Raw genomic sequence first — 22772 nt, 5'->3', positions numbered from 1 at the left:
TTTGTTTCTTCTTCCAGAACTGTAAAAGCATCCCCCTTAATTTTTGCCTCAGAGAGGAGGGAATGTGATGGTAAGAGGCAGTACAGAGCATGGGCGAACACAATGGCAGGCAGCAGCGCGTGAGTGGGGCATGGACAGGTGGATGGGAGGAGACGGAGTCACTGCTGGGCGAGAAAGGCACAGCCACGTCTAGGAGGAACACGAGACAGTCTGATGACCCACAAGGACTAAAGACAGACACCACTGAGCACTGAGGCACAGAGAGGCGGGTGGAAAAGGGGTGGGGAGGGATGAAGGACGTTTCCAAACATTCAAGTGGGCAGCAGGAATTGCAGGGAGGAGGAAGTGGGCAGGGCAGGGAGCCGGGCGACAGTACAAGAGCAAGGCTAAACTCCTCTAAAATAGAAAGGCACTTTCACATGTACATACTACAGATGTACATTGACACAAGTAGGTAACAGTCACAAGCAGGAAGCTACCAGTACTGCAATTGGTCAAACTGACAGGAAAGGACAATACTGATTTAATGACATGGGCAGGAGATATCCTTAAGTATGCAGGTAAATAGCAGTCTCTCTTGTTACACAGCCACTTACTATACTTTAAATATCTATACCATCACACTACACATTGAACTTGGATGAATGCTCTAACAGGGGCATTCACAAATGCACAGTTTATATATTTTTCTTTTACTAAACAGTTTCTAAGATAAGCATTATGGAACCCAGTACAATTATTTAAACATACAAAATTCCCTACGTAATTTAAAGATACAGGTACCCTTCTCAAATATACCACATAGACTATTTTCTTTCTTTCTTTTTAAAGAAAGTATACTAGGGTAAGTGAAAGCTCAGATTCCAGCTTGTTTTACCCATCTGTGCCAAAGTCACCCGGTACCAAGTCCCATGCTCCAGCCCAGCTGGAAGTTGGGTTCTCAGCTCTGTGGGTGATCTGGAGTAGCAGGGCTCTACACATGGAAAAAGCCTTCAGTTCTAAGCTGCTGTGTGCCTCAGGGCCTCTGTGGTGGACAACTGCAAGCAACACTAAGTCCCAAATGCAAATTCTGCATTCATAGCCTCTCACTGCTATGGTCAGGAGTAAGTATCAAGCTACATCTGAAGTCTTCTTACCCACCTAACAAACCCCTGGGTTTCTTAACATTGGATTTCAGAGGCTGTAATCATCAGATGATCGTTTCTTCAGTTAGTAGACTTCAGAGGCTGTGTCATTCCTAAAAGCTAAGGACACCACTACCAACCCATCCCCTTTTTTCTTTTCACTAAATTATAAACCCTTTTTGGGAATGGTAAAAGTACACAGAAAATTCTTATAGGATACAGTTTGACCCTTGGAGCTCTATATCCTTTCATAACCCTTCATGACTAAGGTGGTAGATTACATGGGACACTGCTGTAAATTATTCTATGGATGACCCAAGGGGCCCCAAAGTCAGATTCCGTTGCGTGAAGACATGTAAAACTACTGAATGATGGCATTGGCGCTGAACATGAACATGGAGCTCCACAAAGTGCCACTCAACAGGCTGAAACAGTTTACTACCACTCATCAAAAAATGTGCACTAAGTACTTTTCCTCTATCCTAACACTCCACTTCCCAAGCCCCTAACCAAAGTGAAAAGCTGACTTGGCACCTCTACTACTCTGCGTTCTATGAATGGGACATGAACACAGTTCATGCTGTGCCTCAGCTGTGAATATGTGTACTTGTATAGGTGGAATATAGTTAATATTTATAGAATTATAATTTACCCATCATCAAAATAATCACCTCCCCAAACTGCAAGTGAAGACTGCTAAGACCCTCGAAAAGGGGAGGGAGGCATACATCTCCAAGAATTGTTTTCTTTTTTTCTCTCTCTTCCCTGTACCTTCCCTCTGTGTGCTGCACCTGTGGCCCTAAAGAAGGCCATGATCCAGGTGAAGCATCTCAGCTGCTGCAGCTTTTAATGAGCTTTACTGGGTATCATTTTGGTTTCTTTGCAAAGTGAAAATCTGAAGACTGATTAAACAAAGTAAGGAGAGGTCAGAACTTACTGAGTCCTTGCTCACTTCGAGGTCACATGCTTTGCTTGCTATTGAAGAAAAAGTCTGGAGGTGACAATAGGAGTACAGGGAGAAAAGGTGGAGACAAGCAGAGAAAGGGAGTGATGGGGTGCAGTAGGAGCTGTTTCCTGAGAGAAGGCACAGTCTCCAGGACTCTACAGTAGCATGTCCTCTGTCATCCAAGGTAGCAGAGGCCTGATTTGGGGGGCAGAAAGGCATCTGTTATTCCATTATAGTGACACACCAGGAGAGAAGACCCTGGGGAGGAAAACCAGGGAGATGAAGGAATGAACTTGAGGGGCGAAGACCTAAAAGTTACAACCAGAAGCTCATAGAAAGAATTTAAAAATAAATTCAGAACACCTGTGTCCTTCTCATGCCTTTTGTTACCATCTTACTCTTCCTTTAGGGTAGGAAAATGGTTTTAAGAATCCTGATTACTGGGGCTGGGGGTGTGGCTCAGTGGTTGAGTGCTTGCCTAGCATGTGTGAGGCACTGGGTTTGGTTCTCAGCACCACATATGAATAAATAAAAGTTCACCAATGGCTAATGAAAATATTTTAAAAAATTCCTGATTATTCTAAAGAACTGGGGGATTATATGAGACAGTTGAAACTTGTCAGAGAATTTAAGGAAGTACTGTTTAAAAAGGTGGGTGCTATTCAAAACTCAGTCCCAACTGGGTCTCTGTGGTGTTCAAAGGTCTGAACAACCACTGAACTTAGGAGAAATGAACTTAGGCTGAGCTGGGTCTTTTTTTCAATGTGGCGAAAAAAAAATGGTCATGGAAATTCTAAGGCTTATAACTTAACCATACCTGGAAATAACTTGGGGGATGAAAAATCCCACAATTCAGTCCATTTGTGAAATTAGGCCTCAGGCAAGCAGTCGGCAGTGTGACTTGAAAGGTAATAATATTTCATTAACTTTATCTCTGTCTGCAAATAGATTAGGCTGGCAAACTGAGGTAGAGATCAAAGAAATTATTTTAGTACAGATCTTGATTTCTTTCTGCATGATGCATTTACCAATGGGCTGGTGAGTTAAAGTCCACACTGTGCAGCTTTTAGGTGGACATGCAATTGGTTGCCAGTTTGAAACTAGACCTAGAAGGGCAATCAAGGGGTGACCAGCAGGGTTGTTTCCTTTTTTTTTTTTTTTCAATGACAATGTAGGTAAAATGCTCAGAGCTCTATAGATGATATCAGCTCTGATAGAAGAACAATGGTGATTTGTACTTTCATGATAACAATGCATTCAAGACAATTTGGGAAGGGCCTGGGGATTAGCTCAGTGGTAAAGTGTGTGTTTAGCATGCATGAGGCCCCAGCATCAAAACAAAAAGAAACAAAAAACAAAACAGACTCTGATTTTTAAGATAGAGAAATATATAAAAACAGGGGCTAAAGAAAAACTGTCTCTGTGCTTAGGATGACGGAGAAAGAGGGTCCCTAGTTGAGCTCACTTGAGTATGTGAGTTATATAGAGATTACATGCATAAAGAAAAAATCATGGTTCCAAGGTACCAAATTGTGAGGAAATCATCCTGGAACCACGAGGTAATCTTCCCAGGATGGCCCAGCTTGGCTCTTGAACTCAAGTACCATAGCCAGTGCTGGGTTGGCTCAAAGGGAAAAATGAAGAGGAGAGCTGGGATTTCAAATGCAGGCTCATCAGGCCTTTGTGGTATATTCAAAGGAAGCAAGGTAATTTTGTCAGACAAGAACAAATAGTGAATCAAGGATTCATGTCCAGTCTGCTCTCTCCATTTCCAAAGAGGAGAATGTAAGAATTTAGGAAAGACACATATTTTGTATGTAGTTATCGAACAACAGATCTTTAGAGGGGTTTGTGGTATAACCAGAAAGTCTTTAAAACTAGAGTGTTCTAGTCCTTTCTAGTCCCTGATGGACTGGGAAATCTCTGGGGCCTGATCATGCTCATGGATGGATTCACATCCATAGCTTTGAGATGGCATCTCCCTTTCCTTTCCCAGGTTCAGTTCAAGCAATAACTGTGAGGTTCTACTTCCTTCACTGGTCTTTAAACTGAACCCAAAGAAATGACTGTTACACAAAAGGCAAACATTCAACCCATTCAAGGCATGGGCTGAAGGTCCCACTGTGACAGCTCTTAAGTTTTTAGCAGGAGCTGGATCCCTCCTCTGAACGGAATCAGAGGTGCTCACTGTCAGCTACTAAATAGTGCCATAATCTTTCAGCTATTACCCTAAGTGCCACAGACCAACACTGGTTCTACTCCAATAAGACCTGGCACTCGGATTCTCCTGCTTTCAGGAGACCCACCTGGGCTCCACGGAGCCTGAAGCACTGGACTATGCGGGGAGTGGTGTTGCCTTCATTACAAGTGGTGCAGCATTGGATTTTCAAGTAAGTCTAAGTGTTTCTATTGTCTTTAAAATGACATATGTCCAGTTATTTAAAAAAATTACAAAATACAAATGCCCGTGTTAATTTAGCTAGTCGCAGACATTACATTCGACAACATAGAAAAGCCAAAAGATCTCCAGTTATAAGCACAAAACTAAGGAAAGTTATGGATCACTGACTTTTGTCACTAATCCGTTTCTTTTAAATCACCTCCCCTTATGCCCTTGCTCTGCTGGTTTTTACATCGTGCAAGACTTGTCTGTTGGACCCTGGGAAGGTGGGGCAGGTCCTATGGTAGGATTTGTTTTTGGAAGAACAGCAGGTTTTGGCCTAAGGGCTGGGGGCTTCAGCTGCACGCCCATTCTGGGTGCCACCATAGGCTTGAAAGTACTCATTGTGTCACTGGAGGAGCTAGTGCTGCGACGAATCTGAGGCTCTGAGCTCCTGAGGGCAACATTGTGCAAAGGGCTGAGAGATTCCGTGGAAGTAGCAGGCGTGGGAGAGTTTTTCACTTGTTCCAAGGTATCCAGCACCACATCGGGGGCATGCTTTGCTGTGCTCTGTCTCTCCAGTTCCCGGAGTTCATTCAAAGCAGTGTTCATCGTCTCTTCAATATCCTATTGCAAAAGAGAAGGGAGAACACACTGAAAAGGAATACTAATATGTAGAAGCCCACAGATTTCATTTCAAAGAAAACAGGCCAGCAGAGCCATCCGGTAGTTTGACTAAATGTTTAGGAGACTGATATGGGGCTGTATTTCAAACATTTGCCATTCTAAGGTACTAGGCAGCCTTTTGGTATTTTCTACCTTGCATGCTGACTTATTTTTTTAAAGTGATTTTTTTTATTAGAATATTATAGTTACACATGGTAACTGGGTTCATTTTCACAAAACCATACGTGCATGTAATTTGATTTCAATCCCCATTCCCCCATCTACCTCCCAGCTCTTCCCCTTATTCTCCTTCCTCCACTCCACCTATCTTCCTTCCTTTCTTCCTTCCTAGTGCTGGGGATTGAACCCAGGGCCTTGTGCTTGCAAGGCAAGCACTCTACCAACTGAGCAATCTCCCCAGCCCCTCCTTTATTTATTTTTGATTGGTACTTTCTACGTACACATAAAGGTGAAATTTCCTGTGACATATTTATATATGTATAGAATGTGGTTTTGTTAAATCGATTCCTGTCCTTCCCTTCTAGATCTCCTTCTTCTACTCCACTGATCTTCCCTTATCTTTATGATACATGATCCCTCTCCTAATCTTCTTTCCCTTATTTTTCTCTAGCTTCCACATATGACAGAAAACATTCGACCCTTGATTTCCTGAGTCTGGCTCATTTCACTTAGCATGATGTTCTCCATTTCCATTCATTTACCAGCAAATGCCATAATTTCATTCTTCTTTATGGCTGAGTAAAACCCCATGTGGTGTATATATACCACATTTTCTTGATCCATTCATCTATTGATGGGTATCCGGGCTGATTCCATAATTTGACCATTGTGGTGCGATAAATATTGAAGTGGCTGTATCACTATAGTATGCTGATTTTAGTTCTTTTGGATAAATACCAAGGAGTGAGACATCTGGAACAGATGGTGGTTCCATTTCTAGTTTTTTTGAGGAAACTCCATACTGCTTTCCAGAATGGTTATTTTAATTTGTGGTCCTACCACCAATGTATGAGTTTATCCTCCCCCATAACCTCTCCAGTACTTATTATTGTGTACTTGATAATTGCCATTCTGACTGGAATGAGATGAATCTTGGTGTAGTTTTGATCTGCATTTCCCTGTTAGAGATGTTGAACATTTTTTTCTTATATTTCTTGGTCATTTGTGTTTTCTTCTTTTGAGAAGTTTCTGTTTAGTTCTTTTGCCTATTTATTTTTTGGGTTTTTTTTTTTCATGTTAAGTTTTTTGAGTTCTTTATATATTCTGGATATTAATCCCTGGTCAGAGGAGCAGTGGGCAAAAATTGACTCCCTTCACACTCTTAATTGTTGCCTTCGCTGTGCAGAACCTTTTTAATTTGATGATATCCTACTTAATGATTCTTGGTTTTACTTCTTGAGCTTTAGGGGGTCTTGTTAAGGAAGTTGGTGGCTGCACCTTTATGATGAAGTGCTGACCTTATGTTTTCTTCCAGCAGTTGCAGAGTTTCTGGTCTAATTCCTAAGTCTTTGACCCATTTTGACTTGACTTTGTGCAGGGTGAGAGACAGGAAACTAATTTCATTCTTCTATATATGGATATGCAGTTTTCCCTTCACCATTTGTATTTTTATAGGAATTACATTGAATTAGGGTGGCGTGAACATTTTAATAATACTTATTCTTTCAATCTGTGAACATAGGATATCTTTCCATTTTTTGGTGCCCTCTTCAATTTATTTCCCCAGTGTTTTCACATAAAGTATAGTTATTCTAACTAAATTTTACTTATGGGTTTGCCATACATGGCCTTGGTTTTTTACTTATTTACTTATTGTGGTTCTAGGGATTGAACCTAAAGCTTTGCACATACTAGGTAAGTGCTCTAGCACTGAGCCATATACCCCAGTCCCTTTCATTTTTCATTCTGAGACAGGGTCTTGCTAAATTACCCAGGCTGGCCTGAAACTCATGATCCTCTTGCCTCAGTTTCCTGAGTAGCTAGAATTGAGGATGTGCATCATTACATCTGAATATGACCTTGTTTTTTCAAAAAATATTTGTTTTCTAAATGATATATAAAAATATAAAATTGTACTTATTGGTGGGGTACCATGTCAGGATACATATATCTATATATCTATATCTACATATATATATATACATATATATATGTGTATATATATATATATCCTTAAACATTTATCATTGCTTTATGGTAAAACTTTCAAAATTCTTTATTTTAGCTTTTTTCAATGTACAATACATTGTTGTTATCCACAGTCAACTTACAGTGCAAGAGCACACCAGCATTTCTTCCTCCTATAGAATCTTAACTTATTACCCATTAATGAACTTTTCTCCTTCCCTCCCCTCTTATTTGTGTTGAGCTATGTTCCTTCTGCATAGCTCATTCTCACATATGTTGAGAGTTTTTATCATGAAGGGATTACATGCCTTGTCTGTGTCTTTGAGATGATCATATGGTTTTTGTCCTTCATTTTGTGAATGTGATATACCACGTTTGTTGATTTGCCTATGGTGAACCATCCTTGCATATCTTGGATAAATTCCACTTGACCAAGGTGCATAATCTTTGTGATGTGCTGTCAAATTTGGTTTGCTAGTATTTTGATGAGAACCTGTGCACCTATGTTGATTAGGAATATTGGTCTGCAATTTTTTTAAATTATTGTGTCCTTGTCTGGTTTTGGTGTTAGGGTAAGGTTGGAATCACAGAATAAGTTTGGAAGATTTCTTTCCTTATCATTTTTTTGGAATAATTTGAGAAGAATTGGTATTAATTCTTCTTTAAGCATTCGGTAGTTTTCAGCAGTGAAGCCATCAGGTCCTGGGATTTTCTCTGATGGGAGACATTATTATTTCAATTTCATAACCTGTTACTGGTCTGTTTAGATATTCTATTTCTTCATGGTTCAGTCTTGGTAGATATTAAGCATCCAGGAATTTATCCTTTTTCTTCCAGATGTTCCAGTTTGTTGGTATATAGTTGAGTTTACCTAATGATCCTTTGTATTTCTGTGATATCAGTTACAATGTCTTTTTATTTTCATCTTTCATTTTATTTATTTGATCCTGCTCTTTTTTCAGCTAGCTACAGTTTGTTAATTTTATCTTTTCAAAAAATAAACTTGTTAATTGATATTTATCTTTTAGTCTCACTTTCATTTATTTTCACTCTGATATTTATTATTTCCTTTCTTCTACTCATATTAGATTTGGCCTGTTATGGCTTTTATAGTTTACATGTGTGTTTGTCACCTTTTCATTGCTGTGACAAAAATATCTGTGACAAAAAATAACACAGAGAAGGAAAGATTTATTTTGACTCATGGTTTAAGAAGTTTCAGTCTGTGGTTCCATTACTTGGCCTGAGTTGAGGCAGAACATCATGGCAGATGGGTGTGGCAAAGGAAAGCTGCTCAGCTCATGGCAGTAAGGAGGCAGAATGAGAGTGAGGGAGGAAAGGGTCAGTGACAAGAAAGACCCTCCCAGGGCACACCTTCAGTGACCTACTCTCTCCAACTATGCCCCATTGCCTACAAGTTTCCACTACCTTCCAGTAGTCCATTCAGTTATCAACAGACTAATCCACTAATAAGGTCAAAGCCCACTTGATTCAATCACTTCTCAAAAGCCCTGCCTCTGAACATTGCTGCATCAGGGACCAAGCTTACCACACATGAGACTTTGGGGGACATTTTCGATCCAAACCATAACACATTGTAAGGTTGTTTATGTAAAATATACTTTTTGATGTAGACATTCATTGCTATAAATTTCTCTCTCACTCTGGCTTCTAAAGTGGACCAGTTGGAAGGTATGCTGAAGATGCCTCGATAAGATTTGAAGAAGGAAAAGGAGGACAAAGCCCACCCACAGGCGGAAGTGTAGCACTTGCGGGAAGACAACCTGAGGCTGCAGGAGTCCCAGAACGCCTCGGACAAGCTGAAGAAGTTCACCAAGTGGGTCTTCAACACCATAGACATGAGCTAGGGATGGCGGTAGGAGACAGGAGGGCGCCTGAAGCACCTCCTCCCGCCTTCAGGAGCCTCCTCTGCACCTTCCCCAGCCTCCCACCCCCTCGGGAGTGTACAACAGACATTTGCAGATCAACAATCATTATCTGCCTTTTGTAGAAAAGAAAAAACAAGTAAATAAAAATTTTAAAAAGTAAAATAAAAGTTTAACGGCTAAAAAAAAAATTCTCTGTCAGTACAGTTCTTGGTATACCCCTTAGGTTCTGGTATGTTGTGTTCCAATTTTCATTTATTTTAAGACATTTTAAAGTTCCCCTAATTGTTTCTTTATTGATTAACTTCATTCAGGAGCATGATTTTAAATTGAAATATATTGCATGTGTATGCTATCTACAGTTCCTCTTGATTTTTAAATTTTATGTCACATGGGCAGAGAAGATACATGATATGAGTTCAAATTTTTTGAATTTGCTGAGACTTATTTTTTGGCCTAACATATGGTCTATTCTGGAGAATGTTCCATGTACTGAAGAGAAGAATGTGTATTCTGTAGCTGTTGAATGAAATGGTTTGTAAGTATATGATAGGTCATTTAGTCTATAGTATAGTTCAGCTCTGCTATTTCTTTGTTGATTTTCTGTCCACTGATGGAAGTGGGGTGTTGAAATCCCCATTTATTATTGCATTGGAGACTATTGCTTACTTTAGATCTAATAATACTTGCTTTGTACATTTGGGTGGGTTGGTGTTGGGTGCATTTATATTTAAAATTATTATATCCTTTTGCTGAGTTGATTCTTTTATCATTATGTAATGGCTTTGTTTCTTTTTACAGTGTTTGATATAAAGTCTCTTTTCATCTGAGTATAGCTACTTCTGCTTGCTATTAGTTTGTTTGAATAGAAGATCTTTTTCCATTCCTTCATTTTCAGCCTGTATCTTTACTGGTGAGGTCAGTTTCTTTTAGGCAGCTTACACTTGAGTCTTGTTTTTTTTTAAAATTAATTAATTAATTAATTTTTATTAATTCTGCCAGTCTTTACTTTTTAATTGAGGAATTTAATTTGTTTACACTAGAGGTTATTATTGGCAGGTAAGGACTTATTTCTGCCATTTTAATTGTTTTCTGATTGTTTATGTTTGTATTTTTTCTTCTTCTCGATTTTGTGGTTTGGTGGGATTCTGTAGTGGTAACGTTTGATTCTCTTCTTTTTCTTCTATGTGTACCTAAGCTATCAGTTAGTTTTAGATTTTCACATGTTGCCATGATAATAGTTATCTCCATTTCACTACTAGATTTGGGATTCCCTTAGCATTTTTTGTAGGACTGGTCTAGTAGTGATAAATTTCCTCAATTTTTGCTTCTCTAAGAAAAATATTTTTCCTGAAGGATAGCTTTGCTCGGTATAATAATAATCTGTTTTCTTCCAGCACTTTTAATATATCATTCTATTCATTCCTGGCTTTTAAGGTTTCTGTTGAGAAATCAGCTGTTAGTCTAATTGGGATTCCTTTAGATGTGACTTGATGTTATTCTTTGGCTGCAATGAGCATTCTTTGAATTTGACTTTTGACCATTTAATTAATAATGTGCCTTGCTCTGAGTCTAACTGGTGTTCTTTGAACTTCATGTATCTGGATGTCCATTCTCAAGACTTGGGTAGTTTCACCTATTATTCCGTTAAATATGTTTTCTCTGCCTTAGATATAGAGATATCTTCTCCTTCTGGAACCCATACATTGTGAATATCTGTTACTTACTGGTGTCCCATTGGTTTTTTTCACTTTTTATTCTTTTCTCTCTCTTGCTTTTTTTTTTTTTTTTGTTGTTGTTGTTTTTTTGTTTTTTAAACTCTGAGTTGATTCAAATTCAATGATTCTTTTGCTTCATTTAGTTTCTTATTCTGGCTCTCAATTGTATCTTTTTACTCCTTTTATTGAATTCTTCAGTTGCAAGAATTATGATATCTGTTAAATTTCTCATTCAGATTATGACTAGTTTTTCTGATTCAGTGGAATTTTTTCTCGTGTATGTCATTATGTCATTGAGCTTCCTTAGGATTATGATTTTTCAATTTGTTTTCAGACATTTTGTAAATTTCCTTTTTTTTTTTTTTTTTTTTTTTTTTTGGGCCTGCTACTGAAGAATTATTGTGTTCTACTTATTTTGTTTCTATGTTGATACTTGCACACCCACTGCAATAGTCACCTCTTCCAATTTTATAATTTTTTTTGCAAAGAAAGAGAGATTTTTTTTCTTATAGATAGGTTTTATAGTTTTGGTTGGGTATGGTATGTTAGTTTTGATTCTGAGTAGACTCAGTAGTATGATTTCTGTGCAGTTTCTGTGGTTGCTTTATTGTTCTAGGCTTCAGGTATTTCTGACTCCAGAGATATGACACAGTTTTGCTGGGGAGTGGAGTTACCACTCGGCTCACTGTTTGGCCAGGGCATAGGTGCAAGCCGACGCTATGGGCTGTAGCTGTGTGGCAGGTTTTTCAGTGGGTGGGCTGCCATCTGACTTTCTGTTGGACTGGGTACCAGCATAGGTAGACACTGCAGGCTGGTCAACTGTGTGTTGGGCTCACCAGGGGAGCAGGCCTGTCAGCTGTCTGGTTGTGCAGCAGGCTCATGGGAAAGAGATCAGAGCCCTGCCTCGAAAGCCATTAGGCCAAGCAGAGGTGCACATACTCCTGCAGCTGTGTGGTTTCCTCTCTGTGCAGGACCACTTGCTCCCTGGGGTTTGAAGCACATATGGGTTTAGAAGGTGGGATGCTGACCCTTCTTGCTTGGCCAAGCCCCTGAACAGCCAAGGTTGTGGTGCTGTAGCACTTATGTGAGAATGATGGAATGATAACAGAGACTCAAAAATGGAGGAATTCTGTGGCTGTTAACCCCAAGAGGAGAACACACTCTAGTAGTGGGCCCAGTTTTAAGAGGATACTAAGCCACAATGGCTTAGGTCACAGTGTTTAACAACGTGTGGTCCTACTCTGGCAGTACAACACTTGTACTCTGGGTAACTCTCCAAGGGTATTTGGAACCTCTGAGGGCTGCAGGAGTCTCCAAGCAGGGGAGATGGTGTGGGAGAGGCAGGGTCCCTTCCTCTCTTCTCTATAGTGCTATCTTCGTTTTTCATGCCTGAAGGGATCATGCCACTTCCCAGCTACTCTCTAGTATACTTTTTCATTCACTTCAGTTGGATTATGATTATTTATTATTTATTAAATTAAATTAAATTTAAAATTTCTTTATTTGGTACTGGGGATTGAACCCAGAGGGCATTTTACCACTGAGTTTATTCCCAGTTGTCTTATTTTTTATTTTGAGACAGGGTCTCACTAAGTTCCTGAGTCTGGCCTTAGCTTGTGATCCTCTTGCCTCAACCTCTGGCGTCACTAGAATTACAGGTGTGTGCCACTGTGTCTGACTGTTCTTTACTGTGGCCCCTTTTTGTGGGAGGGACAAGTTATCATTTTGCTCACATCAATGTCTCATTCTTTTTTATATTGTGAAAGTTGTCAAGACAAAACCTCTTTTGTTATGTCCTAACCAAAAAAGTAAATGAAGCCAGGTTATATAGGAGGGGATCTCATGCATTTATACCTGATAACAAAACTGTTCACAAAAGACTGTGCCAGAACTACAACCTTGTACAAAGGCCACTGTAACCTTACACAAAAAATACTTCTGCAAGGACATCTGTACAGCAACTGTCTATTCAACCTTGGACTGGCACCTCCCCTGCTATTAGTCCTTGTAGCCAGTGATTACTATTTCATAATAATGTAGTGCTCCTCATTTCACCTTTAAAAGTGTCTGCTTCCCTTAACCTCTTCGAATATTCTCACAATTTACTGCAGCACACAAGTTCCATTTGCAATGTTCTGCTATTCCTGAATAAATATCATTATTCTTTGGAGAATGTCTCTCTGTTATTTAGGTTGACAATATAGAAAGGCAAGATATTTTTTCATGGTGCTAAATTTCCCAGGAGTGTAACTACTGCCTAAATTATTGTTTGCTTTGACTGGAACTGTATGGCCAAGAGGTGTTCACCCTTTTGGAAAAAATTATATCACTAATGGGGATGCCTCTTAGAGAATGTAAGTTAACTGAATTAACTTGATTCTTTCATATTAATGTACATTTTTAATCACTGCATTTATGGAAATTCTACATGGAGATGAAAGCATTTACCACTTTGTCTTCTGGTATAGTTGGTAACACACATAGGAGGAATAAGTTCTAGTGTCCTAGAGCACAGTAGGACAACTATAGTTCACAATTCATGTTATATTTTATTAAGAACTAGAAGAGAGGAGTTCGAAGGATCCTGACATAAAGAAATGCTAACTATCTAAGGAAATGGAAATGTTAATTACCTTCATTTGATCATTACACTTTGTATACATGTATTAAGTTAACGTATTATACCCCAAAAATATGTACAATTATTATATGTTGACTTAAAAAGTAAACTGAGCCTATATGCTGGAGAGTTGGGCCTAAACTTCTTCACAGCAAAGGAAACAATCAAGAACATGAACAGAGTCTACAGGGAGAAAATATTTGCCACCTGCACCTCTGATAGAGCATTAATCTCCAGGATATACAAAGAACTAAAAAACAACACCCAAAAAACAAATAACCTAATCAATAAATGGGCAAAGGAACTGAACAGACACTTCACAGAAGAAAAACAAATGGTCAACAAATATATGAAAAAGTGTTCAACATCACTAGCAATTAGAGAAATGCAAATTAAAACTACACCAAGATTTCATCTCACTCCAGTCAGAATGGCAATTATCAAGAATATAAGTAACGATGAATGTCGGCAAGGATGTGGGGGAAAAGGCACATTCATACATTGCTGGTGGGACTGTAAACTGGTGCAACCACTCTGGAAAGCAGTATGGTGACTCCTCAGAAAACTTGGAAGGGAACCACCATTTGACCTAGTTATCCCACTCCTTGGCTTAAACCCCAAGGACCTAAAATCAACATACTACAGTGACACAGCCACATCAATGTTTATAGCAGCTCAATTTGCAATAGCCAATCTATGGAACCAAACTAGGTGACCTTCAACAGATGACTGGATAAAGAAAATGTGGTACATACATAGTGGAATATTACTCAGCCATAAAGAAGAATGAAATTATGGCATTTGCTGATAAATGGATGGAACTGGAGACTATCATGATAAGTGAGATAAGCAAGTTAAAAAAAACCCAAAAAACCAAAGGTCAAATGTTATCTCTGATATGTGGATGCTAACCATAAAAAGAGAGGGTAGGTAGGGGAAGTATAGAAGTTCATTGAAGTAGACAAAGGGGAATGAAGGGAAGGGAGTGGGGATGAGAATAGGAAAGACTATAAAATGAAGCAGACATAACTCTCCTATACTCCTACGCTCACAACGAGTGTAACTTCACATCATGTTCAACCACAAGAATGGGATCAAAATTGTAATAGGTTGGTATGTACCCCAGGTATGTATAATTTGGCAAAATATACCCTACTGTCATGTATATCTAAAAACAACAAATAAATAAAAAAGAACTGTTTTAGTCAGCTTTTTTTCTGCTGTGACTAAATGACCTGACCAGTACAATTGTACAGGAGAAAAGGTTTATTTGAGGGCTCATGGTTTCAGAGGTCTTAGTCTATAGAAGGCCGGCTCCATTCATTGGGGCTTGATGTGAGGTTGAACATTGTGGGAGAGTGTGTGGCAGAGGGAAGCAGCTCACATGGTGATCAGAAGCAGAGAGAGAGAGAGAGAGTCTCCACTCTCCAGATACAAAATATATACCCAAAGCCCCACCCCAATTCCCACCTCCTCCAGCCATACCCTACCACTTCAGTTACCACTCAGTTAATCCCTATCAGGGGATTAAATCACTGATTGGGTTAAGACTCTTACAACCCAATCATTTCTCCTCTGAACTTTCTTTCATTGTCTCACATGTGAACTTTTGGGGGACACCTTACATCCAAACCATAACAAGAACAAAAGGAAAATAGGAAAAAAGTCACCTGAAATATATTTTTTAGATACTTTACTTTTATCTCTCCTTTATGGTATACTTAGAGATTTATATTATTTTTCAAATTCGGTATATCACCATTCAATTTATTTCAAACAATACAGTGAGAATTACAAAATATTTATTTCCAAAGGGTAAAGTGTGCACCAGTGGTGAATGAATGGATAAATAAAATGTGGTATATAGTGGAATATAATTCAGTCTTAAAAAGGAAAGAAATTTTGTAACATCCTATAATACATGTGCACCTTGAGGACATTATGCTAAATGAAATACGCCTGACACAAAAATACAAATATTGTATGATTCTACTCATATGTAGTATCTGAAGTAGTCGCATTCATAGAAACAGAAAGGGATATAGCTGCCAGAAGCCAGGGGAAGGAGAAGTGGGAAATTACTGTTTAATGAGGAGAGAGTTTCAGGTTTTTTGTTTGTTTGTTTTGTACCAGGAATTGAACCCAGGGGCACTTAACCGCTGAGCCACATCCCCAGCCCTTTTTATTTTTTATTTTTAGACAGGGTCTCATTAAATTGCTGAGGGCTGGCCTTGAACTTGTGATCCTCCTGTCTCAGTCTCCCAAGTTGCTGGGATTACAGGTATGAGCGACCAAGCAGGGCTGAGAATTTCAGCTTTGAAAGACAAAGAAGTTCTGGAGAATTTTTCACAAGAATGTGAATATACTTCACTGAAGTACATACTTAACAATGGTTAAGATGGCAAAGTTTATGATTTTTTTTGGGGGGTGCTGGGGATTGAACCCAGGGCCTTGTGCTTGCAAGGCAAGCACTCTACCGACTGAGCTATCTCCCCAGCCCCAAAGTTTATGATTTTTAATGACAACAACAACGATAACAACAACAGAGTATTAGGTGAGATGGTGTAGAAAACCTGCTCTGGTATGATTGAGATGTCTCTTTTTCACATTCCTGGTATTTCTTCCATTCATAGAATAATATCTGGACCACAGTACAGTGTAATTAATTTTCATATCCTTCTTCCCACCATAGTGGAAGCACCTTGAAGAAGCAGCTATTGTTTAACATTTTTATCCATAAAGCCTATCATGGGGCCTGGTATACAGTAAGTGCTCAATAAGGGTTTTCTAAATAGATAAGCCAAGACATTATATTAAAGTAGTCTCTAAGAATGAATAGGCTAAGGCATGATGATCCCATATGGATACTATATCCTTTTAAAAAATCTCTATATCAGGGATTCCACTGATTTGTTTAATAAAAGAATTTGCATGTTTTTGTGTGCTCATTTGTCCTCAAGGGAAAATCTGAAGACTAGACATGGAAAGATAAACAGAGGACAAATCTGGGAGCCATTCTGTGAGGGTGACATCACTTTTCAAGCAATTACTTTCGTATGTGATTTCCATTTACTGCTAAGCATATGCATTTTTTTTTTTTTACATTTGTCCCAGAGAGAATGTGTAGAGCCTGGTATATCTAATGAGTTTTTGTTTTTATGATTAATAATTAGAGGGTTTCCTGGTTCTAGAAACAAAGGGGTTAAACAGACTTTATTATGACCACCTACCTCCAAACTCCTTTATCTTTGTCTTTCTTACAGATTGTGTTCTACCTGCTTATTATCAGCAATGATGTTATGGGTTTCTCAAATCATTAAATCAAGCTATAATCAAATATCATTGGTTCTAAATATGTCTCAAAGGGTCTTGTGTAATGCTTAAATAGAAAAAAAACCAAAAGGTCAAAAAGATGTTTTAGATTTTTGCTGGGAAATTGTTGTGCACTTAAAATTCATTTAATTAAAAAAAAAACACATTAAACTCCTCGCACAATCTAATTTGCTATCCAGAATTCTTTTTCATTAGGATACTCAAAATAGCTCAGAAATGTGTCATATAAGGGCAGATTTCCTTGGGTGCTTTTTCTTAAGGATAATCCATCTTTACCACTTCTCTATGTTTGTTTCATTCATTTCTCATTTACTTTTTTTTATCTATTTAGAAGTATTTAAGCTTCAATGATATCTGAAAGATGCTTTAGATTACTCAAATGTCAAACCCTGTATCTATTTAATGTATTCTGTTACTAATATAAACATATTTTCTGATGTCCTAGGCTATAAAAAGAACCAGAAGGCAATATGGTGGAAGAATGGAAAAATTCATTAATATCACTTTAGTTTTTTACTTTGTTAATTCTAATCAATAGAAGCAAACTACAGAGTCCCTCTCTGCAGCCAGTGTTGGGCATACAAGGAACATATGGAGAGGTTGGAGAGGTACAAGGGATCCAGTTTTGCTGTTCTTCAAATGAGTAACCATTGTTAATCCTATTATATATTTACTAATCCATTGATTACTAGGTTGTAAGCTTCATTTTTACCATGTACTAAAGTTTTTATGCTTCTGGGCTCTCTGTTATGTTTCATCCATTTGTCTGTTTTGCTAGCTTCAGAATGTATTTAGGATTGCTAGGCCTGTCCCTTCTCATTCTTCTTTTTCACAAGTTTCCTGCTATTCTCCAACATTGAGTTTGAATGTCCTGGCTCCTACATTTCTGCCTTGTCTTTGTTTAAATCAATATGAACCTAATACACTTGGGCCCTTCCAATAACAAATGGTTCTTCAAAAGAGACTCACAGTCAGGCCCTAAAAAAACAATAAATCTTCTGTTTTCTTTAGTTGGCCCTATACAAAAACATAGTTACAGAATATAAATCCTTCATATCACCTTCATCATGCATCATACCACGGTACTTAAATGCAGTGTTCCATTAAAATCACTGTACCTGAGCAATTGTCTCTGGGTCCAGTGGCTTGTGGTCATTGAAGCCGGTGTATTGCCCTGATGATGTGGACCTTCTGATAGGAGGGCTGTCAATCTTCTTGAGGGAGTCATGCCGGCTGATGTTGGTCAGGCTGCCATGGCCAGGTCGACGCCTCCTCTCAGGACTGTCATTGTTGAAGCCACGATTCTGCAGCAGGCCCCGGGGGTGACTGCCCAGGTTTGGGGACCCCAGATCAACTGAGGAGTTGGAAAGAGCATGTGGGGGGTGGAGGGGACAGTGGCCATCACTGGTCCTGCCAGGACGCCTTACCGGAGGGGGTGGCTCTCCTCTTTTTCTTTGTCTGCATATCCACAGAAAGAGAGAAGATAGGAGAGCTTAGCATACTGGGAAAACTGTGAGGCTGGGTTGTGATGGCTCCTCAGCCCCTGGAAAAGTGGAGGTTCAGGAGGTGGTGACCAAACTCCACTTACCTGGCTAAGTAGCCATCGGAATGGCGGTCTGTTGGGGAGTTCATGTCCTTGGATGAAGACTTGTCTTCAGTGACTGGCCCACTGCTGGCTTCACTGTCAGCTTTTTGGCTCAGGGTATCTGAAAATGTATCATCCCTGAAATGATGAGAATCAACAATGAGGGACTTTTGCTAGATGAATAGGACCAAAAAAAAGAAAAAAAAAAGTAAATAAGGAATGGCATTTATGTAACTAAGCCTTTCTTTTATTAATGCAGCTTTTCCTTATAAAAATAGTATGGTTTTGTTGCAGGTAAATTGGAAATTTCAGATATCTATACATCATATATATATATACACGTGTTATATATATGTGTGTGTGTGTGTGTGTGTGTGTGTGTGTGTGTGTGTGGTTTCCAGGCATAGGAAAAAAGTAGAGAAGGATCCTAAAATGTTTACTGTTGTCTCTGGATATTACTTTATAGGTCATTGTTATTTTGTGTGTGTGTGTGTGTGTGTGTGTGTGTGTGTGTGTGCACGCGCATGTATTATGTGCAGTATTTATGACATGGATGTCTATGTTTAGGGAGTTTAGAAATTTATGATAGCAGGTCTACATATGCATATAATATTTCCTGGATTCTAATCTACATATTTAGCATTTCTAAAATTATGCTAAATCATTAAATCATTGTATACAATTTATATAGTGTATTTCTCTTTCCCTTGAAAAGCTACTCTTAATTTGGTAATGCATTCTGAAACGCTATACTCAGAAAGTAGGGATTATACTGTACATATTACTTTATAACCTGCTTTTTTAATGCGTCATGACCATCTTCCTATGTCTTTAAGTATTTTTGAAATCAGAGCTTTCTCATCAGCAAAACTAAAATAACAACAAACACCTAGAGGTAATTCTCTTAGACTGTGAAAGTCAGTATCCTCCCCCAAGGGAGCCTAGAATTAAAACAGTAGACAGACGTCAAGGAAGATCACAGCTGTTTTTGGAATTATTGGTGTCACTGCAGCTCTTAAAGCCATTTTCTCTGCAGAGATTATTTTTCTAAGAACCTGAAAACTTCTAAAGATGTTTCCCACCAATTCTTGCTCCATCCCCTCTTGGTAGAGTTTGGAAAGTAAGTATCTGCTGGTCCTTAAAGAACCATTAGCCAAGAGCCACTCGGAAGGTGAAGGACAGTGTCCAGCTCAGAAATTTGATCTCTGTAGCCTCTTTTGCTCTTTTCTCACAAGACCAAAGTCAGTTTAAGAGCCGCAGCTCTGGAATCCTCTATCAGGAGCACCCAGGCAGTCGAATTTGGACTACTCACATATCCTGCACCACTATATACTGGTGAGGCACAAGGCCGTCAATCCCGTTGTGCCTGCCTTCCCACCAGTCCTCGGATGCACGGTGATACAGCAGCAGGGAGGCACCCTTCTTGAAGGACAGTTCTCTGGCAGACCGCCCAACATAGTCAAACTTGGCTATTGCTTCTATTGGCTCACATTCTACAAAGAACACACCAGAAGATGGAGAGGGACAGGGTTGTTAGGCAGGTCTTAAACATGATCTGAAAGCTCTAGAGGAGACTTTAGAAATAAGTAGGTTACTTTCATATCCAGACCGAACAGGGTAATAAACAAATGGTCAAGGCGGGAAGAAATATGGGCAGTTAAACAGAAAAAGAAAAACCTTCCGTAGCTGTCATCAGTTTTCATGCTCAGAAAAAACCAGAACACTAGATCTCAATTTCCATAGTTTTTTACTTGAGATATAATGACATTCTAATAAAAACAGTTTAACTTTGCAGTATCATGTATGAAATCTCTCCTTTGTTGGAATATCCTCCACAGTTGCTCCAATATTTATTTTTGACACTGAAGGAGTTTCCTTGCAATATGTTAAGACCATTTATAACCTGGAAAAATCACCATTCCAGAAAACACCAGGAAGTTTATGCTTTGTTAGCTTAGTTTTAAAAAGTCAAGTAAAATCATCACAATAAATACTATTTGAATACCTTTACTTTCCTGATGGGCTTTTTTGGTACTAACAGTTTTTCAAACTACCATCAAATGTAATGACAACTTTTTCTTTTACATCAGTAAACAATTCTGGATCTTAATTATGAACCAAGCAGACTGCCTTCCACCCAAATTAAAAGATCAGATTCAAAAATTATATCTTCTAGAGATTAAAAGATATTCAAGGGAAAAAACAGTTTATTTAAAAAGTCAAAATTCAAAACTTTACATGCTGTATAATTCCACCTATATAGCATTCTTTGACTGACTTAAGAGAATAGGTTCATGGTTGCCGGTGGTGGGGGAAGTGATGGCAGAGGTAGTAGTGGCTATAAAGGGAATAGGAGGAATTCTAGAAATGGAACTCTTCATCTTGACTATGACTGTGGTCATACAAATCTGTACATGTGGTAGAACTGTACAGAACTAAGTAAACACACAAATAAGTGCAGGTAAATCTGGGGAAATGTGAATATGGTGAATGTATTATATATTATATATAAAGGTGTGTGTATATATATATTATATCTGGGTGGTTGGTGATATCACACAAAACTTAGGTAGGTATTGCCACTGAGGGAAACTGAGAGAAGATACAGGAGACCTCTCTATATCATTACTTTGAAAAATTTTTATTTGTTCTTTTCAGATATACATGACAATAGAGTGTACTTTGACATATTACACATATGTGAAGTATAAATTCCCATTCTTGTGGCTATACATGATGTGGAGTTACACTGGTCGTGCATTCATATATAAACATAGGAAAGTTATGTCCAATTTATTCTACCATCTTTCCTAGTCCCATCCCTACTCCCTTCCCTTCATTCCCCTTTGTCTAATCCAATGAACTCGTATTCTTCCCCTCCCCACCCTCCCTTGTTATGTGTTAGCATCCACATAGGATGTTATATGTTAGTATCCTTTGTTTTTTTTTTTTTTTTTTGATTGGCTTATTTCACTTAGTTTGATATTCTCCAGTTCCATCTGTTTACCAGCAAAGGCCATAATTTTATTTTTTTATGGCTGAGTAATATTCCATTGTATACATATACCTCTGTATCATTTCTTACAACTGCATACAAATCTATAATGACTTTAAAAGTTAAAAAAAAAAGCTTGGAATCTGAGCCTAAAATTGAAATTCAGGTCTGATCTGTGATCAAATATTGAAGATAAATAAGGGTACAAACTAAACCACTATATGAGAGGTGCTTTTTGTAACAGCCTATTGCAATAAGGTTCTTTTTCTTTTTTTTTGTAAACAAATGGGATACATGTTGTTTCTCTGTTTGTACATGGCGTAAAGGCATACCATTTGTGTAATCATAAATTTACATAGAGTAATGTTGTTTGATTCTTAATTTAAGGCCTTATGATCTTTTCTCATTCCTATTATCAATACAGGTGAATAAACTTCTAATCAATATAAGCAGAAATTAAAAGGACCAAGGCAAGGGATATGTGCTTATAGAAAATATTTACACAATAAACAACAATACCTCATGTGCATGTATTAATTACAAAATACTCTAGAATATGTATGTACATAACAGATAGAACCTACCTGTCAAAAATCCTTCAGGAAATTGTTTTCTATTTTCTTCCGTAACAAATCATCCCATCTAAGAGTTTATTCTTCCCAAAGTATACTGCAATACCTTAAATATCTATTATGTTTGTATGTAATTACTGAATGAGCAATTTTTGGATAGACAGCTAGGCTTCTTCTTTACTTGATAAACTCAAAGTTCTCTGAGATACACAAGGTAAAAGCATAAAGATCAATGTAAACACTGAAAAAGTGTAGGCTTCATCTTATATGAAGGGTCTGGATAAACTTCAGCAAAACATTTTAAAAATGAAAAATACACCATTTTTTTTTGCTAGTGGACAATGTTTGAGGTAAGTAGTATTTCATACCTCAGTACCACAACACTCTGATTTACATGTAAAAGAATAATTTTTAAAACAACAATTGAAGTCTTTTAGCAATTGAATATAACTTTCAACTCATAAGGTAATATTCTGGTGTTCCTTCCTAAAATCATATTTTATTAAAACTATATGAATGACAATTTCATTAAATACTACAAGTCTGCTTCTTAGAGGAGGGGAGATAACTTTACATTTAAAAGGAATGACTTCATAGTTTGTTCTAAACTTGCAGATAAAGAATTAATTCTGGTTGAGATAACAGAGCAAAACTTGTTCTTTAGTTCTCCCGAAAAGTAAAAATAGACATAGATGAATGAAAAAATGCTAATTCATTAAAAATAACCTCATGACGTATAAGTTTGGAAATTCCTGTATGAACACACCCATTTTACTAAAAAAATTAGAAAATATTAGCA

General features: G+C 38.1%; 1 protein-coding gene across 2 annotated transcripts in view; it reads right to left on the bottom strand.

Moving 5' to 3' along the window:
* Positions 1-3500: 3500 nt before the first annotated feature.
* The window catches only part of SRGAP1 (SLIT-ROBO Rho GTPase activating protein 1), a 281734-nt gene continuing 262462 nt past the window's right edge, over positions 3501-22772 (bottom strand). For both annotated transcript variants that reach the window (XM_079139661.1, XM_079139662.1), the window contains exons 19-22: positions 19719-19899; positions 18410-18544; positions 17940-18279; positions 3501-5077 (exon numbers count right to left, since the gene is read on the bottom strand). In XM_079139661.1, coding sequence (XP_078995787.1) covers positions 4700-5077; positions 17940-18279; positions 18410-18544; positions 19719-19899 — 1034 coding nt within the window. In that variant the 3' untranslated portion in view covers positions 3501-4699. The remainder of the gene's footprint in view (positions 5078-17939; positions 18280-18409; positions 18545-19718; positions 19900-22772) is intronic.

The sequence above is a fragment of the Sciurus vulgaris genome (genome assembly GCF_902686455.1).
Source record: "Sciurus vulgaris genome assembly, chromosome: 5".
Classification (NCBI taxonomy): Eukaryota; Metazoa; Chordata; class Mammalia; order Rodentia; family Sciuridae; genus Sciurus; species Sciurus vulgaris.
This window is presented reverse-complemented; position numbering and strand designations above follow the sequence as displayed.